This window comes from Brachyhypopomus gauderio, chromosome 4, assembly GCF_052324685.1.
Source record: "Brachyhypopomus gauderio isolate BG-103 chromosome 4, BGAUD_0.2, whole genome shotgun sequence".
Taxonomy (NCBI): domain Eukaryota; kingdom Metazoa; phylum Chordata; class Actinopteri; order Gymnotiformes; family Hypopomidae; genus Brachyhypopomus; species Brachyhypopomus gauderio.
This window is the reverse complement of record NC_135214.1, coordinates 33615457-33639541: the sequence shown is the minus strand read 5'-3', so window position 1 is coordinate 33639541 and position 24085 is coordinate 33615457. Positions and strand designations below refer to the sequence as shown.

The window sequence follows — 24085 nt, the reverse complement described above, 5'->3', positions numbered from 1 at the left end:
CACATATACCAGTATGTGTAGAAAAAGGTATATCACTGTGTTTTTACATCTTTGACAGATGACTGAAAGGAGAAAATGTATGGTTATTGCACATGGACATGTGTGTGTGTGTGTGTGTTTGCAGGAGATTCACGTGTGTGTGATAGACTGTTACTCTCTGATACCTCCAACATAAGTAAGATAAATGGCATTTTATTTTATTTACTGCAAGGTTGTCTCTGCTTCATCAACAACAGAAGATGGAAAAAGTCTCAGAGTGACAGGCGTGATGCACAATGGCTCTTAGCTGCCTCTGCCTGACACCACTATTTCAGGGACAGAGCTACTGTCTTATTCAATGCTGTGCGGCAGACTATATATCATGTGAGGGCCAGTGTCTGTCTATCTGTGTGTGTGTGTGTGTGTGTGTGTGTGTGTGTGTGTGTGTGTGTGTGTGTGTGTGAGTAAAACTAAGACACTGATAACCCAGAGTGATGGGCCTGTCACCGAGTGTCATCTCTCATAGACTGACAGGCACTGAGAGCTGATATCCTTCTCTCCTGCTGGGAATGGCATTTCCCACGGCCTGCACACTGTGGCTGTACTGGGAGGAAGGCAGGACCTGTAGCCCTGTTGGCAAAGAAAGGCAGTATTCAGCCAGGGGCCTGCCTTTGCATCAGTGTCCAGGAAAATGCACTCTTCCCTGGGGTGAAGAGACCGATGGCCCTGTATGGTGGTGGGGGGCTCCAAAATGCCATCGCTGATGATGAAGATGAGCTCGAACCTCCGGCGCTCTCTAATCAATAAGAGGCGCGAGGGATCTGGCCACAATTAACCTCTGGGGCCGGTGAGATGAGCTGCAGTCGAAAAAACACAGATCAACAGTCCACAGCTGTCTTCACAAGGTGGGGAGAGAGCGGCGAGGCCACAGTCCCTCTGCAGGACCGTCTCCCAGAGCAGGAGGAACAGAGGCGGAGAGAGCGTCAAAAGCAGGACAAGTCGCCGTGGCTACCGTTGCCGGCGAGGCCTGGCGATTTGCAGCACAGCACAAACTGTGCGACTGCTTGTGTTGAATATTCAAACAGGCCGATCGGTTTAGTGGCGTATTAGAAATCATCAGGAAATACACAAATGCGCAGAAATGTAATCCGCATATTGTGGAGAGGCATAAATATTAATGGGAAACAGTGTATTTTTGTGTCATCAAAGGGGAAGGCTGGAATTACCATTCCATAATTCCATAATTTTCTTTTGTAGTGTATTAGCATATCCATTCAAAATCACCCGTCAAGAACACTATAAATAAATTTAGCATTTTATCAGTAATTTTGAAATAATTCACTGGAAATGGTTATAATAAGGCATTCCCACTACACAAGAGCCATTCTAGATATTTACACAGGGGGCTCATACAAAGTACAAGTGCTTCTCAAAAGCTCAGCTCTCTCTCTCTCTCTCTCTCTCTCTCTCTCTCTCTCTCTCTCTCTCTCTCTCTCTCTCTCTCTCCTTCTTACACACACACACACACACACAATTTTAAAAGTCTCTTTTTGGCTCGGTTGGAATCCCATTTATGAGTTTCTCTGTGGTGTTGTGTCCTGCTTTATGATGACCAGGCCAAAAGAACCTGCCCTTCAACCTTACCCCCCCCCCCCCGATCCTCCCCTAACAGAGGAGCAAAGTGTTCTGAGCACCGTTAACCTGATGCCGGACTCACAGAGTCCTCACGAAGCACTCCTGAAATCCAACTCTTTCTCAGCAGAACCCCACGACCTTAATCTGTAATCGCGCCACTTCAGACGAGCCCTCTCTCCTCCCAGCGTCCCGCAGTGACAAGGTCAGAGGTCAGCAACAGGGACTGGTCAGAACACTGAGTCACCTCCTCTGGTATTACTCTCTTTAGTTGCGTGGTGAGGGGTGATCAGGACTCAGCGTAAGATTCCAACAAGGGCTCTTGCAGCAATGGGCGATGGGGAGGGGTGATGGGGGAGGCTGGGGAGAGGAGCCCCAAGGAGGAGATGCACCAATGAGCTGTGTGTAGACGAGGCATCAACGGTGGCTCGCGAATGACACCGGCAGCATTGGCGGGCTCAGCTGTGCCCCAGCGCTCATTATCCACCCTGCTGAATTTCCAATAGCATCTCATCAGTGGCCCAAAGCGCATGGTCCCAGCACAGAGCACATACACCCAGCACAGAGCACATACACCCAGCACAGACCACGTACACCCAGCACAGACCACATGGTCCCAGCAGCCATATACTCCAGTGCTGAGCAGTGGGGTTCCATTACACATGCTGAAATGGTTCCATCAGCCCAGACACAACCCCCCAACCCCACCTCCACCCTCCAAGTGGACAGGATGTAAGGAGCCCCCCCCCAAAAAAAAATAAATATATAAAAAATAAAAAGAGAGGATTCACTGAACAGCTTCAGGGGAAAGATTCAAGGACCCGTCTCTTTATGCAGCTCACTAATTACAGATCACAGTAATAATAAAGATTTATGACCATAGTAATATAAAAAAAAGACTTTTTTATCAACTTTGTAATATCTTTATAATTTATTTATAAATTTTTTTGTCTCAATTATTTCTGAACTAGTCCTCTTTCACCCTTGAAGCATGGGTCGTTTTTTTCCATTAACAAGATCTCCAACATGATCACCCCAAATTCGTTCTTCAATGACCTATTATGCATGCATCTTAAACAATTTTGTGAAATTGTGGGTCGTTTGGTTTGGGGGGATTCAGGAGCAGTGATGAACTTAAGTACTTAAGTCCTTAAGTAAAATATTAACAGCCTGCAGTGACATCACAGTTCAGTCTCTAAGCAGACGAGAGGCCCTTTTCTTTCTAAGTTTGAGTGAGAATTTCTAAGACCACTTAGAAATATCTGATACTGCTGCTAATATGGGGATGAATACTAACGCCTTCCTCAACATCTCAAACACCTTGTTCTCCACTTCATGCCTTGATGAACTCTCAAGCATTCCACGTCCTGCTCATTCCTTGCATTTCAAAGTGGCAGGTAAGGTAGCACAACTAAGTAATGTGGAGTGGGGCTGGATTAGGCTGTGTGAGGTAAATGAGATGTGGAGTGAGGCTGGATAAGGCTGTGTGAGGAAAATGAGATGTGAAGTGGGGCTAGATTAGGCTGTGTGAGGTAAATGAGATGTGGAATGAGGCTGGATAAGGCTGTGTGAGGAAAATGAGATGTGGAGCGGGGCTGGATTAGGCTGTGTGAGGTAAAGAATCCTGAGAGGACCAACTAACGGGCATGGAGGCAGTGAAGGATTTAATTCATGGTGGAGAATGAATCCTGTGGAGTGTGGTAGAAGGTGTGATAGTGATTTTACAATCTTTCCCACATCACTACTAAGGGTGTTCCTGATCCTGCCAGCTACACTCTCTTTATCTGGGGTCTTGGGAAATCAGGATGTAACATGTGTTTCTTAATTTTCAGCAATACATTTCTCCAGCACACTCAGTACTGCTGATGCCAGTAATTTGGGGACTCTCTCTCTCTCTCTCTTTCTCTCTCTCTCTCTCTCTCTCTCTCTCTCTCTCTCTCTCTCTCTCTCTCTCACACACACACACACACACACACACTCCCTTCACTTTCTCCTCTTTTTCTCTTCCTTCCTTTCCTTCTCTAATACACCCACCCTTCGTTTTTACGTCTTGATGCTTCAGACCCACTGGTTTTCACAACCTGAAACCTGACTCCCTTTCAGTGCGTTTGTGCTCCCCCCCCCCCCCCGTGTCTGTCCCTAGCGCTTTAAGAAGTGGGATAAAAAGTTGCAGCTTCCTCTGGTGTCCTCCATTGCTGCCTGCTGAATCATTAGGCTAGAGAACACTTCAGATAGGATCCCATCGGACACCCAACAGCTACATTCCACCCAGTTCTGCCCCTTACCATGAGTCATGTCTAATCAAACACACCTGAGTTCCTCAACTTCCCCTTGTAATTCCCGTCACCTGCTCTCTCCCTGTTGTTCTCAACAAAATGTTGTCATTCTTGTGATGCAAACCAAGCATCAGCCAGCTTTCCTGGTTATTATACTGTGCTCCTGCCTGATCCTACAATACCTCCCGGCTCTGCCTCCCTGTTACAACACTACAGCATGGACCATGCTCTCATTACTACTAGCTCTACCGCTAGCTAGTAGCTTGATCTTGACCCTTGTCTCAAACTTCGAAGCTGCATTTCTGAACCTGCCCACAGTCCTTACTACCACTCACAGTTACGCCACGACCAGTGTTTGCGAGAATACTGTTCTCCAGATCACTGCAAAAACATTCTGATCCCATGCTCAATGTATTATACCCGTCATGCTCTGCAGTTTGCTTACAAGAAGCAGTGCATTCATTTTCTTTATTGACTGGAGGTCAAGCAGGTGCTTGGGGAACAGCCTTGTGAGATAAACCAGGACCCAGCGTTACATTCAGAGACTTGTTCAAATCAGTGTTTGACCCTTCTGCGCCAGGCAGAGATCACGGTACCTGTTATGTGAAAAGCACCAAGGAAGACGTATCGCTGCTGCCTGTGCTGCCTGTGCCTGTGCTGCCTGTGCTTGTGCTGCCTGTGCTTGTGCCTGTGCTTGTGCTGCCTGTGCCTGTGCTGCCTGTGCTTGTGCTGCCTGTGCCTGTGCTGCCTGTGCTTGTGCTGCCTGTGCTGCCTGTGCTTGTGCTGCCTGTGCTTGTGCTGCCTGTGCTGCCTGTGCTTGTGCTGCCTGTGCTGCCTGTGCCTGGCAGGTTCTCACCATTGCAGCAGGAAGCAGACGGAGGGAATCTGCCCCGTATTCCTCATTGAGGAAGAAGAATTAGAATTCACTTGCCAAAGTGAGTCTGCAACCCTGTCTGAGCTCATCCACATGGCCACTGGTATAGACAACCTCAGGTGCACCCGTAATCCACCACGGAGTAGCCATGCTTCTCCACCCTATACCCTATACCAATTCCCAAAGTGACTTGAGTACAAAAGATTCAGTACACATGCAAGTGGGCATGTTTATATTGACAACATCCCGAGGTTTTCGTGGTCGCTGTTTGAACATTTTGAACACGTCGCAGCTGTTATGACACTCCCGTGACAGAAAGACAGAGGGGTGCCAGTTTCACAAGAATTCAGTTACTTTTCACACCTGGTAGTACTCCCTTGGACGCTGACAGATTCTGCTGGAGTAAACGTACCCCTACCGTGATGAAAGAATGACATTGGGATTGGCTCATGTTCATAGGAGATTCAACTGAGGTTTTGGGTTAATAGCTGCTCGATGAACAGACCTCAAGAGCAAGAGGAACCATCTGAAGCCAAACATGCATTCAGTTATTTAAAAATAACATTCACATCCACACCAATGCTCCACCAGCCAGACCCTTGTTGCCATTCTTGTTAGAAGCAGATGCTTCGGGAATGAGGAAGTGTGCTCCTCCAAGCCTTTCCCTGTGAAGGTGTGGTCCCCCAAGCCTTTCCCTGGTGCATATTCCTCTAGAAACGTCAGCCCGCTGGGAACTGTTTGCTATCAAATTTGCCTTACAACAGTGTAGACACTTCTAGGGAGCAGAACATCTGTTCTTTATTGACCATAGAAACCTAGAATATCTCACGTCCTGCAAGGAGGGTTTAACCCTAGGCAAGCCAGGTAGACCCTACAAACCAGGCTCTACAAACCAGAAGGCTGATGCCTTGTGCCACTTTTATAGTGTGGAGGAGATCCCTCTTCCATGATCCTGCTTAACAAGCATCTGCTTTTTAGCTCCTTTTTAGGAGGGGTTTCCAAAAAAAGTGGAGGAGGTCCTGAGAGAAGCCCCAAACCCTGGAGACCCTGGGGACTGTCCCCCAGGAAGGCAGTATGTACCTGTGTCCCTTAGAGGGAACCTCATGCAATGGGCTCCCTCTGCACAGGACACTGGGGATCAGGTGTACTACTAGACTACTGTGTAAGAAGTTTTGGTAGTCTTTTTTAAGCGATGATGTGTGTGATTATGTAATGTCCTGTACAGTATGTGCTCAGTGCTATACACCGTGCACAGAACCGGCTGGAGAACCTCGTCCTTCTACCTCTTCCGCATTGTCCTTGGACCCACCTAGGTGTAGACTTTATCACAAACTTTCAGCCATCCAAGGGCAACACCATCATAATGGTCATAGAAGATTGATTCGCTAAAATGTCGACTCCCTCAGTTCCCTAGCCTACCGTTAGCTATGGAGACAGTCGAAGCAATCTTCGCATTTTGTGTTTCATGTCTACGGGCTCATGTCTACGGAAATAGTGTCAGACAGAGGATCACAATTCACATCACAGGTACGGAGAAAGTTCTGCGAGAGATTGGACAAGTCTTAAGTGTCTCTCCTCAGGCTATATTGTTCCCAGTCTAATGGTGAGTCTCACATAGTCAACCAGGACATAGAAAGATGCCTATATCAGTATTGCATTACGCAGACTGGCATAAATACCTCCTGTGGGCAGAAAACACACACTGTTCTCTTAACACCTCTCAACTTCTTTTGAATGTATGTATGGTTACCAGTTGGCTTTCTTCACTTGGTACGTCACCCTCACAGTCATACTTGCCCTTGATCACTGGTGTCAGCACAGAACTCAGATGTGGGAGGCGGCTACGCTCCAGCCAAGAAGGGCAGCGCATGCCCAGCAGGAGATTGTTAACCATCAGTGTGGTACTCTGGTATTCCACCTTGGTCAAATGGTCTAGATGTCTTCTCAGGAACATGAGGCTTAGGTTGCTGTCTTGGGCCATTCAAAGTGGGGAGGCGATTCAGCCCTGTGTCAGATAAACTGCATGTGCTCTCAGGCTCTCGTGTGAAATCCGTGAAATCTCTCACGAATCCTGGACACTACACCCTTGGCTCCATGCGCAAATCTGCCCCTTACTGTGAAACACATCATCACACCGGAAGAAATTCACCTGAATTCTGCACTGCTAATGCTCCTCTTGTAATTCCCTCCTAATGCTTCTTTCTTTTGTCTCTAAACTCCTCTCTCGATCTTCCTCTACGCACGCCATTGTGACGCATTCCAACTGGTTCTTTTGTCTGCCGGTTCTCCTGGTTATCACACTGTGCTTTCGTTCTACATTTCGTGCATGACACTTCAGTATCTTCTGGACTCTGCCTCCCTGTTACAACACCTGAGTGGAAGGACTGCAAGAAGGACCATGTTCTCACTACTTCTAGCCCCAAACGCCCAGTCTTTACTATTAGCGCCCGGCGTGCTAGAAGCCTGCTCTGTGAAAAAATAAAGAGCTCTACCTACTGAATACCCTGTTTCGCAAGTGTTTGCTATCATTACAGCCAGCTTGGAAATGAAATACAGCACCACTGGTGCCTGCTTCCGTCTGGCCGCTGTCGCCCCGGTGACAGCCTTCTCCGCCCTTTCTTTATTTGCTCCTTACATAAGCACCAAACTCCAAACTGCCTAGGAAGGGAGAGGGGCTGGGCCATCGCCGTGGCGATTTGCTGATCTTGGAATGTGACAGCTTGGAACACAGTGGTGTGCTTGAGACTGTTTCACCACAGTATCAGATATGCTGCAAGGGCTGTCAGTGATGTCTTATGCCAGAGCTTGCTCTCTCTCTCTCTCTCTCTCTCTCTCTCTCTCTCTCTCTCTCTCTCTCTCTCTCTCTCTCTCTCTCTCTCTCTCTCTCTTTCCCTCTCTCTCACTTTTTCTCTCTCTCTTTCTGGGTCTGACTCTACTCCTATGATTTTTTGTTCCCCGTTGAAGTGCAGGACTTGGTCTCTTTCTCTCTCTCTTTCTTTCTCCTTGCTCTTTCTCTGTGTCCTCTCTCTCTCTTTCTGGGTCTCACTCTGCTCCTACATTTTTTCGTTTCCTGTTGAAGTGCAAGTCTTGGTCTTGCTCAGTGATTACCTCACTCTTCCCAGTTACTCTTCCAAAAATCCAATTGAGTTCTCCTGAGGATGTGTGACAGAGATTTTGCTGACAAGCATATTCGCTTCCCACAGCGTGTCTTCTCCTTTGCGTTACTTCCTTCCTCTGTGTCTCTTTCCCTCCCTCCCTCTCTCCTACTCTCTGTCCTGCATCCGACACCCCCTGTGTGTGTGTGTGTGTGTGTGTGTGTGTGTGTGTGTGTGTGTGTGTGTGTGTGTGTGTGTGTGTGTGTGGGTGGGTGGGTGGGTGGGTGTGTGTGTGTGTGTGCAAGTGTGTTTATGAAGCTCTGTGTTATGACACTTCACCATTGTTTACTTTCAGAAAATGCACCAGCCAACTACAGAATGACCTCTTAAATATTTCATAGCATGTGAGTTTGAAAGAACTGCTGGAAATCCATCCTCTCTATTTTACAGAGGTATAGCTGTGATGTTTCTCCCAGACTGTGCTAATATAGAATGGATATTTCAGGAATCTACAGTACTGTTCATGCTGTTGTTCGAATCACAGTAGGGAAGAAGCAGTCCTGTTGAATCTCTCCAGCGGAGAAGAGACTGACATTTTCAGATGAAACCTTGCAACAAGTCAGCCATATTTTATTTACTTTTGCCCTGTTTAGTTAGTAAACAAATCCCAGACCTCCTTCTAATCCAGACATCCTCCCTGTTATTTGTCATAATGCTAAATGACACCACACAAATGCAGAATAGACCCCACATTGTTCCATAAGTACCTGTTGCACATATTTGAACTAGCAGTTTTATCCCCCTCTCAGGAAGTGTTTGTTCGTCCACAGTGCCAGTTTCCATCACGCAGAAGAGGTGGTGGTGGGGGGGGGGGGGGGGGGGGGGTGTTGTCGTTCTTTCCCAGGGAGAGAGTGGAGTTAAGAAAAAGGAGAGTGCACTACAGCACTAAAGTGCCTCTTAATTGTATCAGTCAGTGTGGATTTACACACTCTGCAGACTGAGTGTGTAAATGGAGCTTTATCTATATTTAGCATTACATTTTGCCATTGGATAAATTGCAGGAAGACACGTGGGAGAGGATGGATGTATGGGTGGATGGATTGATGATTGAATGGATGTATGGATGGATAGATGAGTGAATGTGTGGGTGGATGGATGGATTAAAGATGTGTAATTTGATGTATGAATTCTCTTCTGTTTTCCTCAGTATTGGAAGCTGTAAAGTGTCAATAGGCAGGAACTGGCAGTTCGGCGTTTCGGAGATATGTACATAACACCAACCTAATCCACAGGTGGAGCCAAAATATTGTCAGTTCTCACGTAGGCTTCAGGTGTGATTTATCTTCTGGAATAAAGCATCACCTTGTTCAGCATCCACAGAGCATTTCATTAATCCACAGTCTGACTGCTTATCTTTTTTCCACTAGAGAACAGAAAATGAAGGAAAGAGTAAATCTACACACATCTTTTTCATTTTTATTACAGTTAATCGGACTCTGGTTTAGACAGAGGCTGTGCTTGACATACACATGACATCAGAATCTGAAGTGGGTCAGAACTGCTTGAATCATGATCTCTAAGGAAGAGATCCACAGAGCCGTGATGTGTGTGGGTGAGACTAGGTAGAATTACATTACATGAACAAAATGATGATAAAAAACATTAATCCTAATAAGGAGGACAAAATAATCGTAAAATAAGGTCTTCTTCATACTTGTAAAATAATTTGTAAGTAATAATTTGCCCAATAATAATGATTTGTCTAATATCTTATGTAAATCTGATTGCTCCCATTTAATGAATTCGTTATTAGTCTGCTAGAATGCCATTGTGTTGTAAGATAACTACAGTAGTATAAGACACAAAACATAAAATACTGAAGTAGCAGCAGCTGAGAACCACTTAAGAATCACAAGACTCATAAGAATCATAAGAATATTCAGATGACATGTAATGTGAGATGTAACGTGAGATGAAGCGGCAGCGGTCAGATGTAACCGAGAAACAGCAGCAGCAAGCGTCTGCTCTCACGGAGGCGAATATAGCCGGCTGCCATGTCAGCATGTGTGCAGGCAGTCAGAGAAACCCGCGATCTATGCTCGACACATCCGTGGGCGTCCTCCGCTCTCCGCTCTCCGTCCTCAGACACCTGCGGCTCCGGATCCAGCCAGCGAGACAGAGACCCGAGACGGTGGAAACACGCACATCTACGTCAAACCTGGCAGCGTCGCCCAGTGGGACGTGTGTGGTTTTACAGGAGAGTCTGTAACTTGTGTTGGAGGTCTTTGCGTGTTAGATGTGCCGCCCTCCTCTGGTGGTGGAGGCTGATGGAAACTGACGCAAGACTACTGAGCAGAGGCAGGAGGCATTTGGGTAGTTTATAACAATATAAAATGAAAAAGGAAAACAAACGGAAGCCAAATGCTGAGAATTTGAACATGATTAGAAATCAAGAAAAGAAAACATACAGTACTGTTGGAGGAACTAAAGACATCCTGTGGAAACAACGGCTCCAAACCACCGACAACAGGAAAAGGAGGACCAATGACCCACACACACGGTGAGCAAACCAGGTGTAAAAATAGACGGTGTAATTAAGCACATGGGAACAATAAAGGTTGGGAATCAATTAACAAGAAACTAACCCAAACAGAAACAAAAGCCATACAGGAAAAGAGCACAGCCAGGTAGGAAACGTGATGCCAGAGGGTGAAAACATGACAATAAGAACTGAAGTTGTCTTCAACAGTGTGAACTGAGGACAAATGAACAATTAGCAGGCTCTTGTAATACGTGACTGGAACACCGATACCTCAAATCGCACAAGAGTGTAAAAACTCTGATCCATCAACTGGATTCCTATCTGCACTTACAGGATCTCTGATCCTAATGTTTTGAATGAAGTGTTTGGCTTCAAAGGATAATCCACATCGTTTATCTGAGCATTGTGATCTCACAATTGCACATTTGTAATTATAGACACAAGCGCATTCTGAATTAGAGTGTTGTCCACACGTGTTCCATGACGGAATTCCATGTAGGTCACAACTGCTGAGTCCATATTAAGTGATTTAATAGAATAGAATAGAAATAGGAATAGAAATACTCCCATTTCTAATTGGGTAAAACGACGTGTGCTGCTCTGCTGTGCTCCTGCACCTAAAGTAGATATCACACTCCAAGCCTTTCTCCTTCCTTACATCACGCATATGGTTTAACTTTACACTAACCGTTAACTCGGAAAAGTGACGTGCAAATTAAGTAAACGATTACATGCAGTGTTTACTTTGTGATTAATTAACCTGCCATTGCGACTCCTACGGAGCAAAATGAAATGACATGTCGCGTAAAGAGAGAGGAGTCTAGCCGGCAGAGCGTGGAAACTGGGGTGTTTTTACGCTGCCTGGCGCGGTGCGTGTTGCGGTGAGATACGAGCACCGTTCTGCGACTGGTCGTGCTCCATTTCATGACTCAAAGCCTTAATAGGAGCAATTTTTCAGAGGCCATTATTTTCTTGGTCTCCACAACCTTCCTGACGCATCGCATGTTTCTTTGTCCCACGGCGGCCGTTTATTTAGCAGCAGTAATGAATAGTTATGTGTGCTTTGCGAAGCGTTTCGGACAGAAAAAAACAGGCAGCTGGAATGAGGAGATTGGATCAGTCCTCTGAGGGCTACAGCTGATGTGTCTGATAAGGCTAACCCTATAAGGCTAAGTGTCACACTATCACTAGATGCGTTTGGGCCAATTTCTCAGTGTGACCTGATCAGCGGTTAATGTGCCCTTAAGCTGGTGGATGAGCTAAAATTTTTGCAATGGGATACAAAGTACAATACATTTTCATCTTAGTTTGGACGTGAATAACTGCTTCTAAATGGAGGATTGATGTTTAAATGGAGATTATTTAAAACTGGAACTGTTTATTTGCTTTTGAATGTTTTCTGGAACCACCTCCACCTGGAATTGTGAAGGAGTTGGCCAGATCTGTTGGGTGGAGCGGTTGGATTATTGGATAGACTATTCTATTTAGAATATTTCTGTCTTATGCCAATGTTGGTGGTACTTTGTCCAATGCCTGCGTGTGCTCAAATCAAAGCCATCTGTAGCAGGAGACAAGGACCGTACATCTCGTCAGAACACGGGCCTGGATCTTGCCAGCTTTGTCCAGCTGAGTCCAACACTCTGCAGTTTGTTCTATGACAAAACCAGAGCACACACAAACAAGCAGGCAGCTCCGAAATCTACAAATGCCAGAGTGTGGGTCACACCTGCTGTGTGGCTTGAGTGTCTGTGTATCCTCCATTTTCATTTTAATTTGTGTCCAGGTTCTTTTTTGTGTTTTTGCATGGATGGATTTATTCTCAGTGCTGCTGTGACAGAAGGGACTTCTGTCTGTGTCTGGCTCCCTCCAAGACTTCAGCCAGTGGGCAAGTGACATCACAGCAAGTGACATCACAGCAAGTGACATCACAGCAAGTGACATCACAGCAAATGACATCAGAATGAGTGACATCAGGAGACACTTTTGCTGCCTGGGAAAAAAGAAAAAAGACCAGTATCAGACTTAATTAAATCGCTCTCACTTGATTTGCATATAATTAATATAAAAGAAAAAATAGAAATGCCAACATAGTTCAGATTGAGGAATGTATGTGCGGAGCATTTTCAATCCAGATGGGGCTCGTAAAATGAAAGGAATCGTTATTGGTCCAGTGAAGTGCTGGACGTAGCAGGTTAGGGGGGAGGTGATGGGGAGAGGATAGGGAGGGGAGACAGGAGGAGATGTGGGGGGGGGGGGGGGAGAGAATGAGGGGAGGAGGCCTATTATGGAGTAGTGATTAATCCAGCAAAGTTACTGTCACTGAGGTGCCAGGTGTTCACAGGCCCCTATGTGAAGACTGAGAGTTGCCAGGCACGGAGGAATCACATCTGGTGTGTGTGTGTGTGTGTGCCCTAAGCCCACAACTGCTCCATATTTTTCTCCCCACCTCTCACCTCTCTTTGCTGTTATCTGACACAGTGAGGGGAGCAGAAATATGAGAGCCAGCTCACACAAGTGGCCCCGTGAGCAGCTAAGGGCTTCCTGCACCACAGCTGGGGGACAGGGATTAAACATTAATGGCAAAGCCTTGTTGTATCGGGAGAGAAGAGGAGAAGTCCTGACCCTGGCAGGATGCCCCAGAGCAGAGGGTCACCTCACAACCCACCAACCCCACAACCCAACAACCCCTCAACCCCCACAACCCCTCAACCCTCACCAACCCCTCACACACCACACTTTACATGCCTCTTATTCAATGGGGACATTTTCCATTTTCATTTCATTAACTACCAGATGTATTGTCATCTTTGGGAGTAGAATTGCATACAGAGTGCTGTATGAAGTCCTGATAGTCCTAGAGTTCTTTACACTTAATTAAACTCTTCAATATGTATGTGCAAAACTAATCAGTTTGTCAGGCACTTTCATTCATTTATGAACTTTATTTGTGGCTGAGAACTTAATGAAAATCCTGTGTAAATCATAATTCATGTGATAATCATTGCGGGTAATTGCAATCTCTCATTCTGCTGATGACTGTTGTGAAGCTAAAATTCAATATTAAAGGAGCTTTTATGGATCATTTTACATAATTAGTTTGTCTACATATTATTTTGACTGAACCTGAACAGTAAGCTTTTATTTAGAATAATATGTTTTATATATCTTCCCTTAGAAATAATTTTATGGTGTGAGAGCTCCTTTTGAGATTTAATTAAACCATTGAATTATTAAAATTCAGAGGGAGACGTCTGTTTAAACAAAAGCAGAGCTCTTAATTTAAAAATTTTTGATGCATTTGAATGTTAAATTATTTGCCTACAGATATTTAATTTTTCAATCCAATAGCTAAAAGCCATTCTTCAGACTGGAGCTCACCGGCTCTGAGACAGGCTCAGACAAGGGAAGGTAGAAGTATTCTTTCAGATAAATGTACAGTAACATTTATTCCATATTTCTATATTCCATACACAGAGACATTTGATTCATGGTTGTGTATTAAAACTAAATGAATGTCCACTGGCCTCTTCAACCAGGTCAGCTGGTCCCATTTATATGCTGAACATGTGGATCTTAATACAAACTCAGCTGTTTTACATGTGGTCTGCAGTCCTGGTCTCAGTAATGGTTATAAGTCTCAATAATGATTATAATTTGGTAATGATTACTATAACACTTGTAGTCTGTTGCATTGGTAGCGATGGCTGTGATGTGAGTGTATCTGGTGAGAGGGGGTGTGGGGGGAGGGGCCTAGCAATAAGTCTTTATCATCCATAAATACTGTCAAAACACTGAAAAAGCAAAAGACTGGCAGTGCGGTGGAACGGATTCAGGCCGTTACCCCGGCGACGCAGGGACGGCCCCCATGTCACACTCGGCCTGGCGGGGCCACAGAGCCGATGACAGGAACCTGTGGGTCTCCATAGTGACTGGCAGAAGAAAAACAGCCACTCGTGTCAGCCGCTCGTGAATGAAATAAATGAATAATTACGAGAGGAGGAACAGAGCACTGCCTGTGTGTGTGTGTGTGTGTGTGTGTGTGTGTGTGTGTGTGTGTGTGTGTGTGTGTGTGTGTGTGTGTGTGTGCGTGCGTGTGTGTGTGTCTGTGTGTGTGTGTGAGTGCATGCTTGCATGTGTGTGAGTCTGTGTGTGTGTATATGTGTGTGTGCGTGCGCGTGTGTAAGTGGGCGTGTCCTTCTTAGGCTGTCCCAGCACACCATGACACCGTTTAAAAGTGTTTATTGACATTTATTCACCAGGCAGCAGTGTAGGTTGATCAAGATTGCTTGTTACCTTTCTAACCAGTTTAAGTTCATGTTAACAGGAGTACAGTTATATCAGGCCTTCAGTCAGAGAAGAATTCCAGGAAGGAAGCCGAGGAAGGATTTTCTTATAATTAATGTTTTGAGTTAGCTTCCAAGCTAACTAGACAACATGACTGTTTTAGTATATTCATATCAGAGTAACTGGCAGCTTAGTTTGCTAAAATTTTGAGGTTTTTCTAGTTAATTATAAAAAATGCATAATAATCTTTCTTTAAACAATTGATTTGTTTTACGTGAGACCTACTGCTCATATTGTGAATTTACACAAGGCCAAATGTGTAAGGTCATCATGCCGTGAAAGGAAATAGACCCTGCAATATTAAATCTGAAAATGGCTGGAATTTAGAAAATGTCTTTAGTTCATAAACACTCAAAAAAGTCCATAAACACTACAAAACATGAGAATATTAAAGGCCAAAAGGTGTTTGATTTTGTCGGGTGCAACGTTTCCTCTGAAGCTATCAGTGGACAGAAGAGTGTTTATCAGAGCGGCTTTGTTCCCAGCATCTCCTGCTGGTTCTCACGCGCTCACGTGACTTTTCATCTCATTCACATGCAGCTTCAGACATGTAAAGGCCATGCAGGGTAACAGCCAGATCCAACTCACGTTAAAGGCTGGGTTCCGCGTTTTCACACCACGCCGCTAGTCTTATGACATCTGAAAAGCATTGTTGTGCATCCCAGGTGCTAATTTCTGTAATTCTATTACAGGGTCCATACTAAATAACTTACAGGACTAGTGAGGCTATGATTAATGGGACAAGTGTCCACATGTAAGTCTTTAAAGTTCACAGATATGCCCATTTAAAATTGCACGACTCCCCATACAGCAGTGGATGTCTTAAGACTTTTAATTGGACACAATAGCTCTCCAAGGCTGCTTTATGATATTACATTTTAAAGCCAAAGACACCCTGCAGCAAACTGATCACCTTGACATTCTCCTTGTCAAACCTCCAGCCACTAAGACAAATGTTAGCCTACACATATTTCCAAGTGGATTAAAAAGCTCTTCAAGTGCTATATGTAGAACTTTTATTTATATGTTTATATGTAGAACTATAGATATATGTTTATAGAATGTATATGTAATGTGTCAAATGTGAAAATTGCTAAGTGCTGTATCAGTCGACTATTGTGAAGGATCGATCTTTCACATACACACTCCCAGGCACTTTAGTAGAACCCGTAGCCAGCAGGTGCACTGTCTTTCAGTTCTGCGTCTGTAGTCAGTTTCTAACCACAGGACCACTGGTTGGCTCAGCGGTTTTTACGTGATAGGCCTTTCTTCACCCAGTAGTGGATGCCGACAAAAAAAAAAAAAGCCATAATATGCTGCCTCATAAACGTAACGCTAAAACTAGCACTTCACCAGTCTTTACCATGCTTCACTAATGTCAGGGTTAATCTTCCGTAGCCTAAATGTCATCTCGTCAGCAGTGATCTTGTGATCAGAATGGCACCCGTGATGATTGGAGCATATGAATTGTGCATAAACTCTAACTGTTCCCTAATTATAATACTCTGCTAAGTCATAAAATGACCAGAATGTGTGAGTATAAAGTAGGTGTAAGTAATAAATTGGCACGTGAGTGCACTGTGTTGTCGAATTGCAAAATCATTAGTAGGTATAAAACATTGTTGAGTCTTCCAGGACAGCTCAAGTGTGCACAATGTCTGGGGAGTTGCATGCAGCAAAATTTAGTTTGTTGCATCACACACGTTCTGAGACGTCCTTTGTGTTTTCAGTAAAATGCAGATAAACATGGTTGCAGTAAATAAAACAATGCAGGTTTTGCATTCTTGCAAAGATTTGTAATGAAGATTAAACACATCAGTCTTCCCTGTGAAAAACCAGAGCAGCATGTCGGATTGCACCGAGAAACATGTGCAGGTTCCTGGGTCAAAATAGCAATGACCTTGCGACATGAACAATCAATCCATCTCCTCTGAGCAGACACCGTTTGAGCTTATTCTGTACAGGTCCTGCCAAACCGTATAGTCCACTGGTGAAAAGTCCCCTGCATGCTCTCTTCTTGATAACAGACACTATAAACATCTTTCTCATTATTTGGATACAGAAAAAAAATATTGACTGTGTCTGTCTTCACTCAAATGGAATCTCATATTATTGAGGCCATTTTCCGGTGCTGGTTCGTATAGAGTTTGAATTAACCTGAAATCGATCTGGCATCTGTTCTGCTGGGAATTGCCAAAGTGAAAATTTGTTTGAGCAGCAGTAAAGTAATGCCTACAGGGAGAGATCATGAAGTTCTGGCACAGACAATCATATCATTTATTTCACAATTAATGCAAATAATGGCGGTTCTTTCGATACTGCCAGAAAAATATGTTAAGCACAATAGCACAAGTTCCTTTTTGTGGGGTTAATAAAGCTGGCCTCAACGGCCTCGTCTGACCCCCTCCGCCCAGGTTGAGTTTACGCTTTTGTATACAACCCCTTCAGTGCAACAGCAAGACACGATTATGCCCAGCAAAATTCAGCCACATTGATTTTCTGTCCTGGTGCTGTTACACACACATGCACACACAACCTGTGCGCATTCTTCAAAGGGAATTCATATGTAGGTAAGTACATTAGTTTCCTGTCAGGCACCCTACCTGCTCCCCATGAAGAGAGGGTGGAGAATATTAAGTGTGAAACCCTGTTGGAATCAGAGTCCACGGCTGAGGTATTGATCTCGCCGAGCTGCGTCCAGCTCTTTGGAGCGCTGCCTTGCTTTCTGCTAAACAGCAATGATGCTCGGTTTAATTGCATCACATGCTGTGAGATGGCATTTTAGTATCTTATACCCTTCAACCAGCTGTATGATGGTGAAATGACACTGCAGTATCTCACATCACATTTTGGCACTGTTTGTCTGTTTTTTATGTGCTTAAACACAAAGCGGTTGAAGGCTGTGATGTGGGTAACATCTTGAGTAACAGGTATTGATTGCCTGATAACAACGAGGCATCCCAAAATTTGCAAATGAATCTTAAAACAGTTTTGTTCTTTTCATTTAATTCCTACCACACTCCAGAAATTGTGCGAAACCCTTTCCCCTTAAGGTCCACCGTCCTACTTAGATCAGGTCCAACCCGAAGTTAACCCATCTGATCCAGTTAATCGAGCTTGTCCAAAGACGTCGATTGGTTAGATGAGGCATGACAGGCCTCGAACCATGTTCTGCAGGAAGCTGTCTTTGCAGGAGAACAGTGCATGACCACTGCCAGAGAACCACAAAGCCGAGCCAAACTACATGAGCATCCATCAACGAGGGCCTTCACACCTTCATGCTCCCCCTCGTTTCTCTGTTTATGTAACACCTTCCATCCGTCCCGACTGCACCTCACCCGAGCTCACCCTTGCCTTCTAGGCCTGAAGCGGATCCACGCGCTCACCATTCAAGCTAACTACGAGCTACGCATTGACCTGGAGGACTTTGAAAACAGCACTTCCTTCGCGCAGTACAGTTCCTTCGGAGTGGGTCTGTTCTCCGTCGATCCCGACGAGGATGGCTACCCGCTGACCATAGCTGACTACTCGGGCACGGCCGGTAAGGAACACTCCCACAGTCTTCACCCAAAGGTTGTACTGTTCAGCTGCTGCTGTAGGCACTCTGTATTCCAGCCCCTATGCATGAGATGTATGGGGATAGAGGAGCCATCTGAGACACACATTATGTTGGATTGGTTTATGAAATCAGCATTCCAAAGACACGTGCTGTGTGTCAGGGCTGCGAGCTGTATGCCTTTTTCTTTTTTTGTCTCCACAGAAAAGAAATGATAGGTTGACCTTTGCTACACTGTAATCATAGGAGAATAGCCACTGCAGAAAATGGTTTACTTTTACATCGTCTGAAGTCAAGCTGTAGAAAAGGGCTAGATAATAATACATTATTTAACGTTCTGTCAAAATCTGCTCTGAGAATTTGAAGCGGTAGGTGACTTTGGACTGCAGCAGTAAAGTCCCTCTGTCTTCTGTTGGTAGGAAGTTTAGCATAAGGCCTGTAGAATTTGTGTCATGAGGTCTGAACAGTTTGCAAGAAAAACTTGCAACTTGAGTGGATTCAGTAGTGTTTAATGTGGTTTCTGCTCCCTGCTCCTACGAACTGAATCAGTTTAGATTGGGAAATTCAGCTTTGTTTATGGAGAGAATGGCTTTCTGTGTTCAGGAGAAACTGGGTCTTAATATTGCTCTACTAAACCAAATAATCAAAACCTCAGAATAGAAACACTAATGAAAATCGGATAGTGCTGCTTCACCTGCACAGTCACCAGGGGCTCTTTTTACGTTAATTGGGTCTCTGCTCTCTGTCTGTCTCAGGTTTCTTGCCCATGGTGCTGGTCTGCACTTCGGGACTGGGCCTGCGGCTGACCTTCCGAATGCGGCAGAAAGGGTAGCAATAATGAAGCAGCCATGCACATCTGTGGCATTCCAATAAAGCAGACAGTTCGCTTATTACGAGAGACATAAACAAACCTCTCCTATTAACATACAGTTGTGATCAAATTTATTCAACCCCCAATGCTGCGAAGGGTTTTATGGAATTCAGTGCACATTTGTAATTGTGTTCATAATGAAATCTTACAAGGACTTGTTAAAGAACTAAATGCAACTAAGATAGCATCAATTTTTTTTGTCATAAAGTATTAAATGGCCTTTTTGTGATTTCTTCATTGACACAATTATTCAACCCCTTTACGACTACCACTCCTAAGAACAGAGGTTCATTCCAGTGTTTTCCATCAGGTATTGAAAACATCTGTGGATGTCAACGAGCAGCAATCAAGCATGATAAGCACCAATTAGGCAGATTTAAAAGGACTGTGATACTCAGCTCCTTCTAGACATCTACTGGTGTGTTTCCAAGCATGGTGAAGGCAAGAGAATGGTCCCAGAAGACAAGAGAAGAGGTTATTGCTCTTCACAAGAATGGCAATGGATATAAAAAGATTGCGAAGTTGTTAAATATTCCAAGAGACACTATCGGAAGTATCATTCGCAAGTTCAAGTTAAAGGGCACAGTGGAAACGTTACCTGGTCGTGGCAGAAAGAAGATCCTGACCGCGACTGCTGTGCGCTACCTGAAGCGTAATGTGGAGAAAAATCCCCGCGTGACTGCTAAGGAACTGAAAAAAGACCTGTCAGATGTGGGCACTGAAGTTTCAGCTCAGACAATAAGGCGCGCACTGCATAACGAAGACCTCCATGCCAGAACGCCCAGACGCACCCCCTTGCTGACTCCAAAGAACAAGAAAAGTCGACTGCAGTATGCCAAAAGTCATGTGGACAAGCCACAAAGGTTTTGGAACAGTGTACTGTGGTCAGATGAAACTGTTTGGGACAATGGACCAGCGCTATGTTTGGAGAAGGAAGAACCAGGCTTATGAACAAAAGAACACCTTGCCTACTGTGAAGCATGGCGGGGGGTCAATTATGCTTTGGGGCTGTTTTGCTTCTAATGGTACAGGAAAGCTTCAACGTGTGCAGGGTACCATGAATTCCCTTCAGTACCAGGAGATCTTGGAGGAAAATGTGATGGAGTCAGTCACAAACCTGCGGCTTGGGAGACGTTGGACCTTCCAACAGGACAATGATCCGAAGCACACATCCAAGTCCACTAGAGCATGGTTGAACATGAAAGGCTGGAACATTCTAGAGTGGCCATCGCAATCACCAGACTTAAATCCAATTGAGAACCTCTGGTGGGACCTAAAGAAGGCAGTTGCAGTGCGCAAGCCTAAGAATGTGACTGAACTGGAGGCTTTTGCCCATGAAGAATGGGCTAAGATACCCATAGGTCGCTGCAAGACACTTGTGTCAAGCTATGCTTCACGCTTGAAAGCTGTCATAACTGGAAAAGGATGTTGTACTAAGTACTAAAAAATAATGTCACTAGGGGGTTGAATAAAACTGATAATGATGTGAGCACAGTAAAGACATTTGTGGTTATTCCATCATAAATATTATGTTATGTTTGTCTAATTTATAAGTGCCTCTTTGATATAATTGTAAATAAGATGACTGAAATGATCAAAATCAATGTCAAACTGGCCAAAACACTTTATTTCAGTGGGGGTTGAATAAATTTGATCACAACTGTAAATCACGAAGGGAGGGCTGCTTCCGCTCTGGTCTAATTAGCAAGGATGCTCTGCTGCATCACAACATACACACTGCATCGATTGCCATTCTTATCAGTTCAAATGGATTGGACTTTTTATTATCTCCGGGGATTGTGTTATCATCCAAGGTGGGGCTCAAAGCACTCGCTGTTTTCTCTTGGGTCATTAGCATCGCACGATTAGCCTGCATGCCAGAGCAGGTTGTTTTAAAGATGAGTTCTGTTGTGATTTTGTTTTGTTTTGTTTTGTTTTTTTTTATTCCTCTTTCAGTTAGAACTCTTTGCCGATGCAATGTCATGTTGCTTAGGGAAATTCAAAAATTGCCTGCAGTGATGAAATGGCACCAAGCCATGCCGTTAATGTCCCTTGAATCTCAAAATGTGGATTTCACCTCAGCCAAGTGCCGTATTCAAACCGAGCACAGCATTCTGATAGGCCAGAAGAGACCACAAGGCCCTGTAGTGATGAGGCAAAGCTCTGTACAATCACTGTTTAATGCAGCCCGTGACTGGAGAATCCTTTCATCGAGATCCAGGCATTTAGCCGTTAAAGTTATTAAAGTGGCATGTGGTAACCAAGGGTAATATTAGAATTTAGGAGATTGGAGTGACCTACTACGTTCACGTCGACAACCATGTGGTAACAATGACATTTCATTTTATTACAGAGACTTCTCAGTATTGGTGTTTTGAGTATGTGATAGAGTATGTTTCAGTAGCCTAAATTAGTAATGTGCAGTGACATTTCCCAGAAGTATCAGTGTTAAGATTGTGTTAAATGAGAGAAAGAGTGTTTAGTGTAGCACTCGCTCTGTAGTGAAAATTTGAGCTTTGAGCTCCTTGGAAAGTCGGCTAAATCAGAACCATGATGTTACATCCACTGCACATCTGTACATGGTCTACTCTGATCTCACAAGACATTACCTTTACAGCATTTGGCAGACACTCGTATATGTAGAAATTGTTTTTAATAAGGAATAAGAAATTAATAATAAATAAACACAATCTTTCTGCACAGATATATATATATATATATATATATATATATATATATATATATATATATATATATATATATGTGTGTGTGTGTGTGCTGAAACGCATAGTACGAAGAGGTCACCAACTTTCTGCAGAGTCAATCACTACAGACATCCAAACTTCATGTGGCCTTCAGATTAGCTCAAGAACAGTCCGCAGAGAGCCACATACATCACCAAGTGCAATGCAAAGCGTCAGATGCAGTGGTGTGAAGCACGCCGCTACTGGACTCTAGAGCAGTGGAGGTGCGTTCTCTGGAGTGACAAATCGCGCTTCTCCATCTGGCAATCTGAAGGACGAGTCTGGGTTTGGTGGTTGCCAGGAGTACTTGGCTGACTGTATTGTGCCATGTCTAAAGTTTGGTGGAGGGGGGATTATGGTGTGGGATCACCTGTTTGATCACCTGTTTGAGTTGAGTTCTTAACAGAGCACTAACTCGGCAGATACCACTTGCCGTTGTTCTTAAATTGTATGTCTGTCTATGGTTATTTGTGCTTCTTGGCAAACGTCTAACTTGCAAAACACTAGGTAATAATGATACTGACTCCTGTAGTTTAGTAGTAGTCTGACTCAAGGGTATCTTGAATTCTGGCCCATCCATATTATTACCTAGGATGAATTCTGTGATCAGATGCAAAGCACTTTATAAATCGCTCTGGATAAGAGCATCTGCTAAATGCTGTAAATGTAAATGTGTGGGGTTGTTTTTCAGGAGCTGGGTTTGGCCCCTTGGTTCCAATGAAAGGAGCTATGAATGCTTCAGCATACCAAGACATTTTTTGGACAAGTTTGTGGGAACAGTTTGGAGCTGGCCCTTTCTTCTTCCAACATGACCACCAGTACATAAAGCAAGGTCCATAAAGACATGGATGGCAGAGTCTGGTGTGGATAAACTTGACTGGCTTGCACAGAGTCCTCTCAACCTGATAGAACACCTTTGAGATGAATTGAAGCGGAGACTGAGAGACAGGCCTTCTCCTCCAACATCAGTATGTGGCCTCACAAATGCACTTCTGGAAGAATGGTCAAAAACACATATAAACACACTCCTAAACCTTGTGGACAGCCTTCCCAGAAGAGTTGAAGCTAACCTAGCTGGGTGGACCAATGTCATATTGAACCCTATGGATTAGCAATGGGATGTCACTTAAGCTCATATGTGAGTCAAGGAAGGTGAGCGAATACTTTTGGCAATATAGTGTATGTATATATACTGTGCATACCGGCCACTTTATTAGGTACACAGGTCCAACTCTTCATTAACACAAATGTCGAATCCGCGAATCACATGGCAGCAACTCAATGCATTTAGGCATGTAGACATGGCCATGATGATCTGATGCAATTGAAACTGAGCATCAGAATGGGGAAGAAACGTCATTTAAGTGACTCTGAACGTGGCATGTTTGTTGGTGCCAGACGTGCTGGTCTGAGTATTTCAGAAACTACTGATCTACTGGGATTTTCGCGCACAACCATCTCTAGGGTTCACAGAGAATGGTTCGAAAAAGAGAAAATATCCAGTGAGCAGCAGTTCTGTCGCCGCAAATGCCTTGTTGATCAGAGGTCAGAGGAGAATGGCCAGACTAGTTCGAGCTGATAGAACAGCAACAGTAACTCAAATAACCAGTCGTTACAACCGAGGTATGCAGAGGAGCATCTCTGAATGCACAACACGTCGAACCTTGAGGTGGATGGGCTACAGCAGCAGAAGACTGTCAGCTAAGAACAGGAATCTGAGGCTACAATTCACACAGGCTCACCAAAATTGGACAATAGAAGATTGGAAAAACGTTGCCTGGCCTGATGAGTCTCGATTTCTGCTGCGACATTCAGATGGTAGGGTCAGAATTTGGCGTTAACAACATGAAAGCATGGATTCATCCTGACTTGTATCAACAGTTCAGGCTGCTGGTGGTGGTGCAATGGTGTGGGAGATATTTTCCTGGCACACTTTGGGCCTATTAGTATCAATTGAGCCTTGTATCAATGCCACAGCCTACCTGAGTATTGTTGCTGACTATGTCCATACCTTTATGACCACAGTGTAGCCATCTTCTGATGGCTACTTCCAGCAGTATAACACACCATGTCATAAAGCGTGAATCATCTCAGACTGGTTTCTTGGATACAACAGTGAGTTCACTGTACTCGAATGGCCTCCACAGTCACCAGATCTCAATCCAACAGAGC

At 44.4% G+C, this 24085-nt stretch overlaps 1 protein-coding gene across 1 annotated transcript in view; it reads left to right on the top strand.

The window, feature by feature from the left end:
* The window catches only part of fibcd1a (fibrinogen C domain containing 1a), a 95523-nt gene that overhangs the window by 63619 nt on the left and 7819 nt on the right, over positions 1–24085 (top strand). The window contains exon 6 of the mRNA XM_077004126.1: positions 18104–18283. Within this exon, the coding sequence (XP_076860241.1) occupies positions 18104–18283 (180 nt within the window). The remainder of the gene's footprint in view (positions 1–18103; positions 18284–24085) is intronic.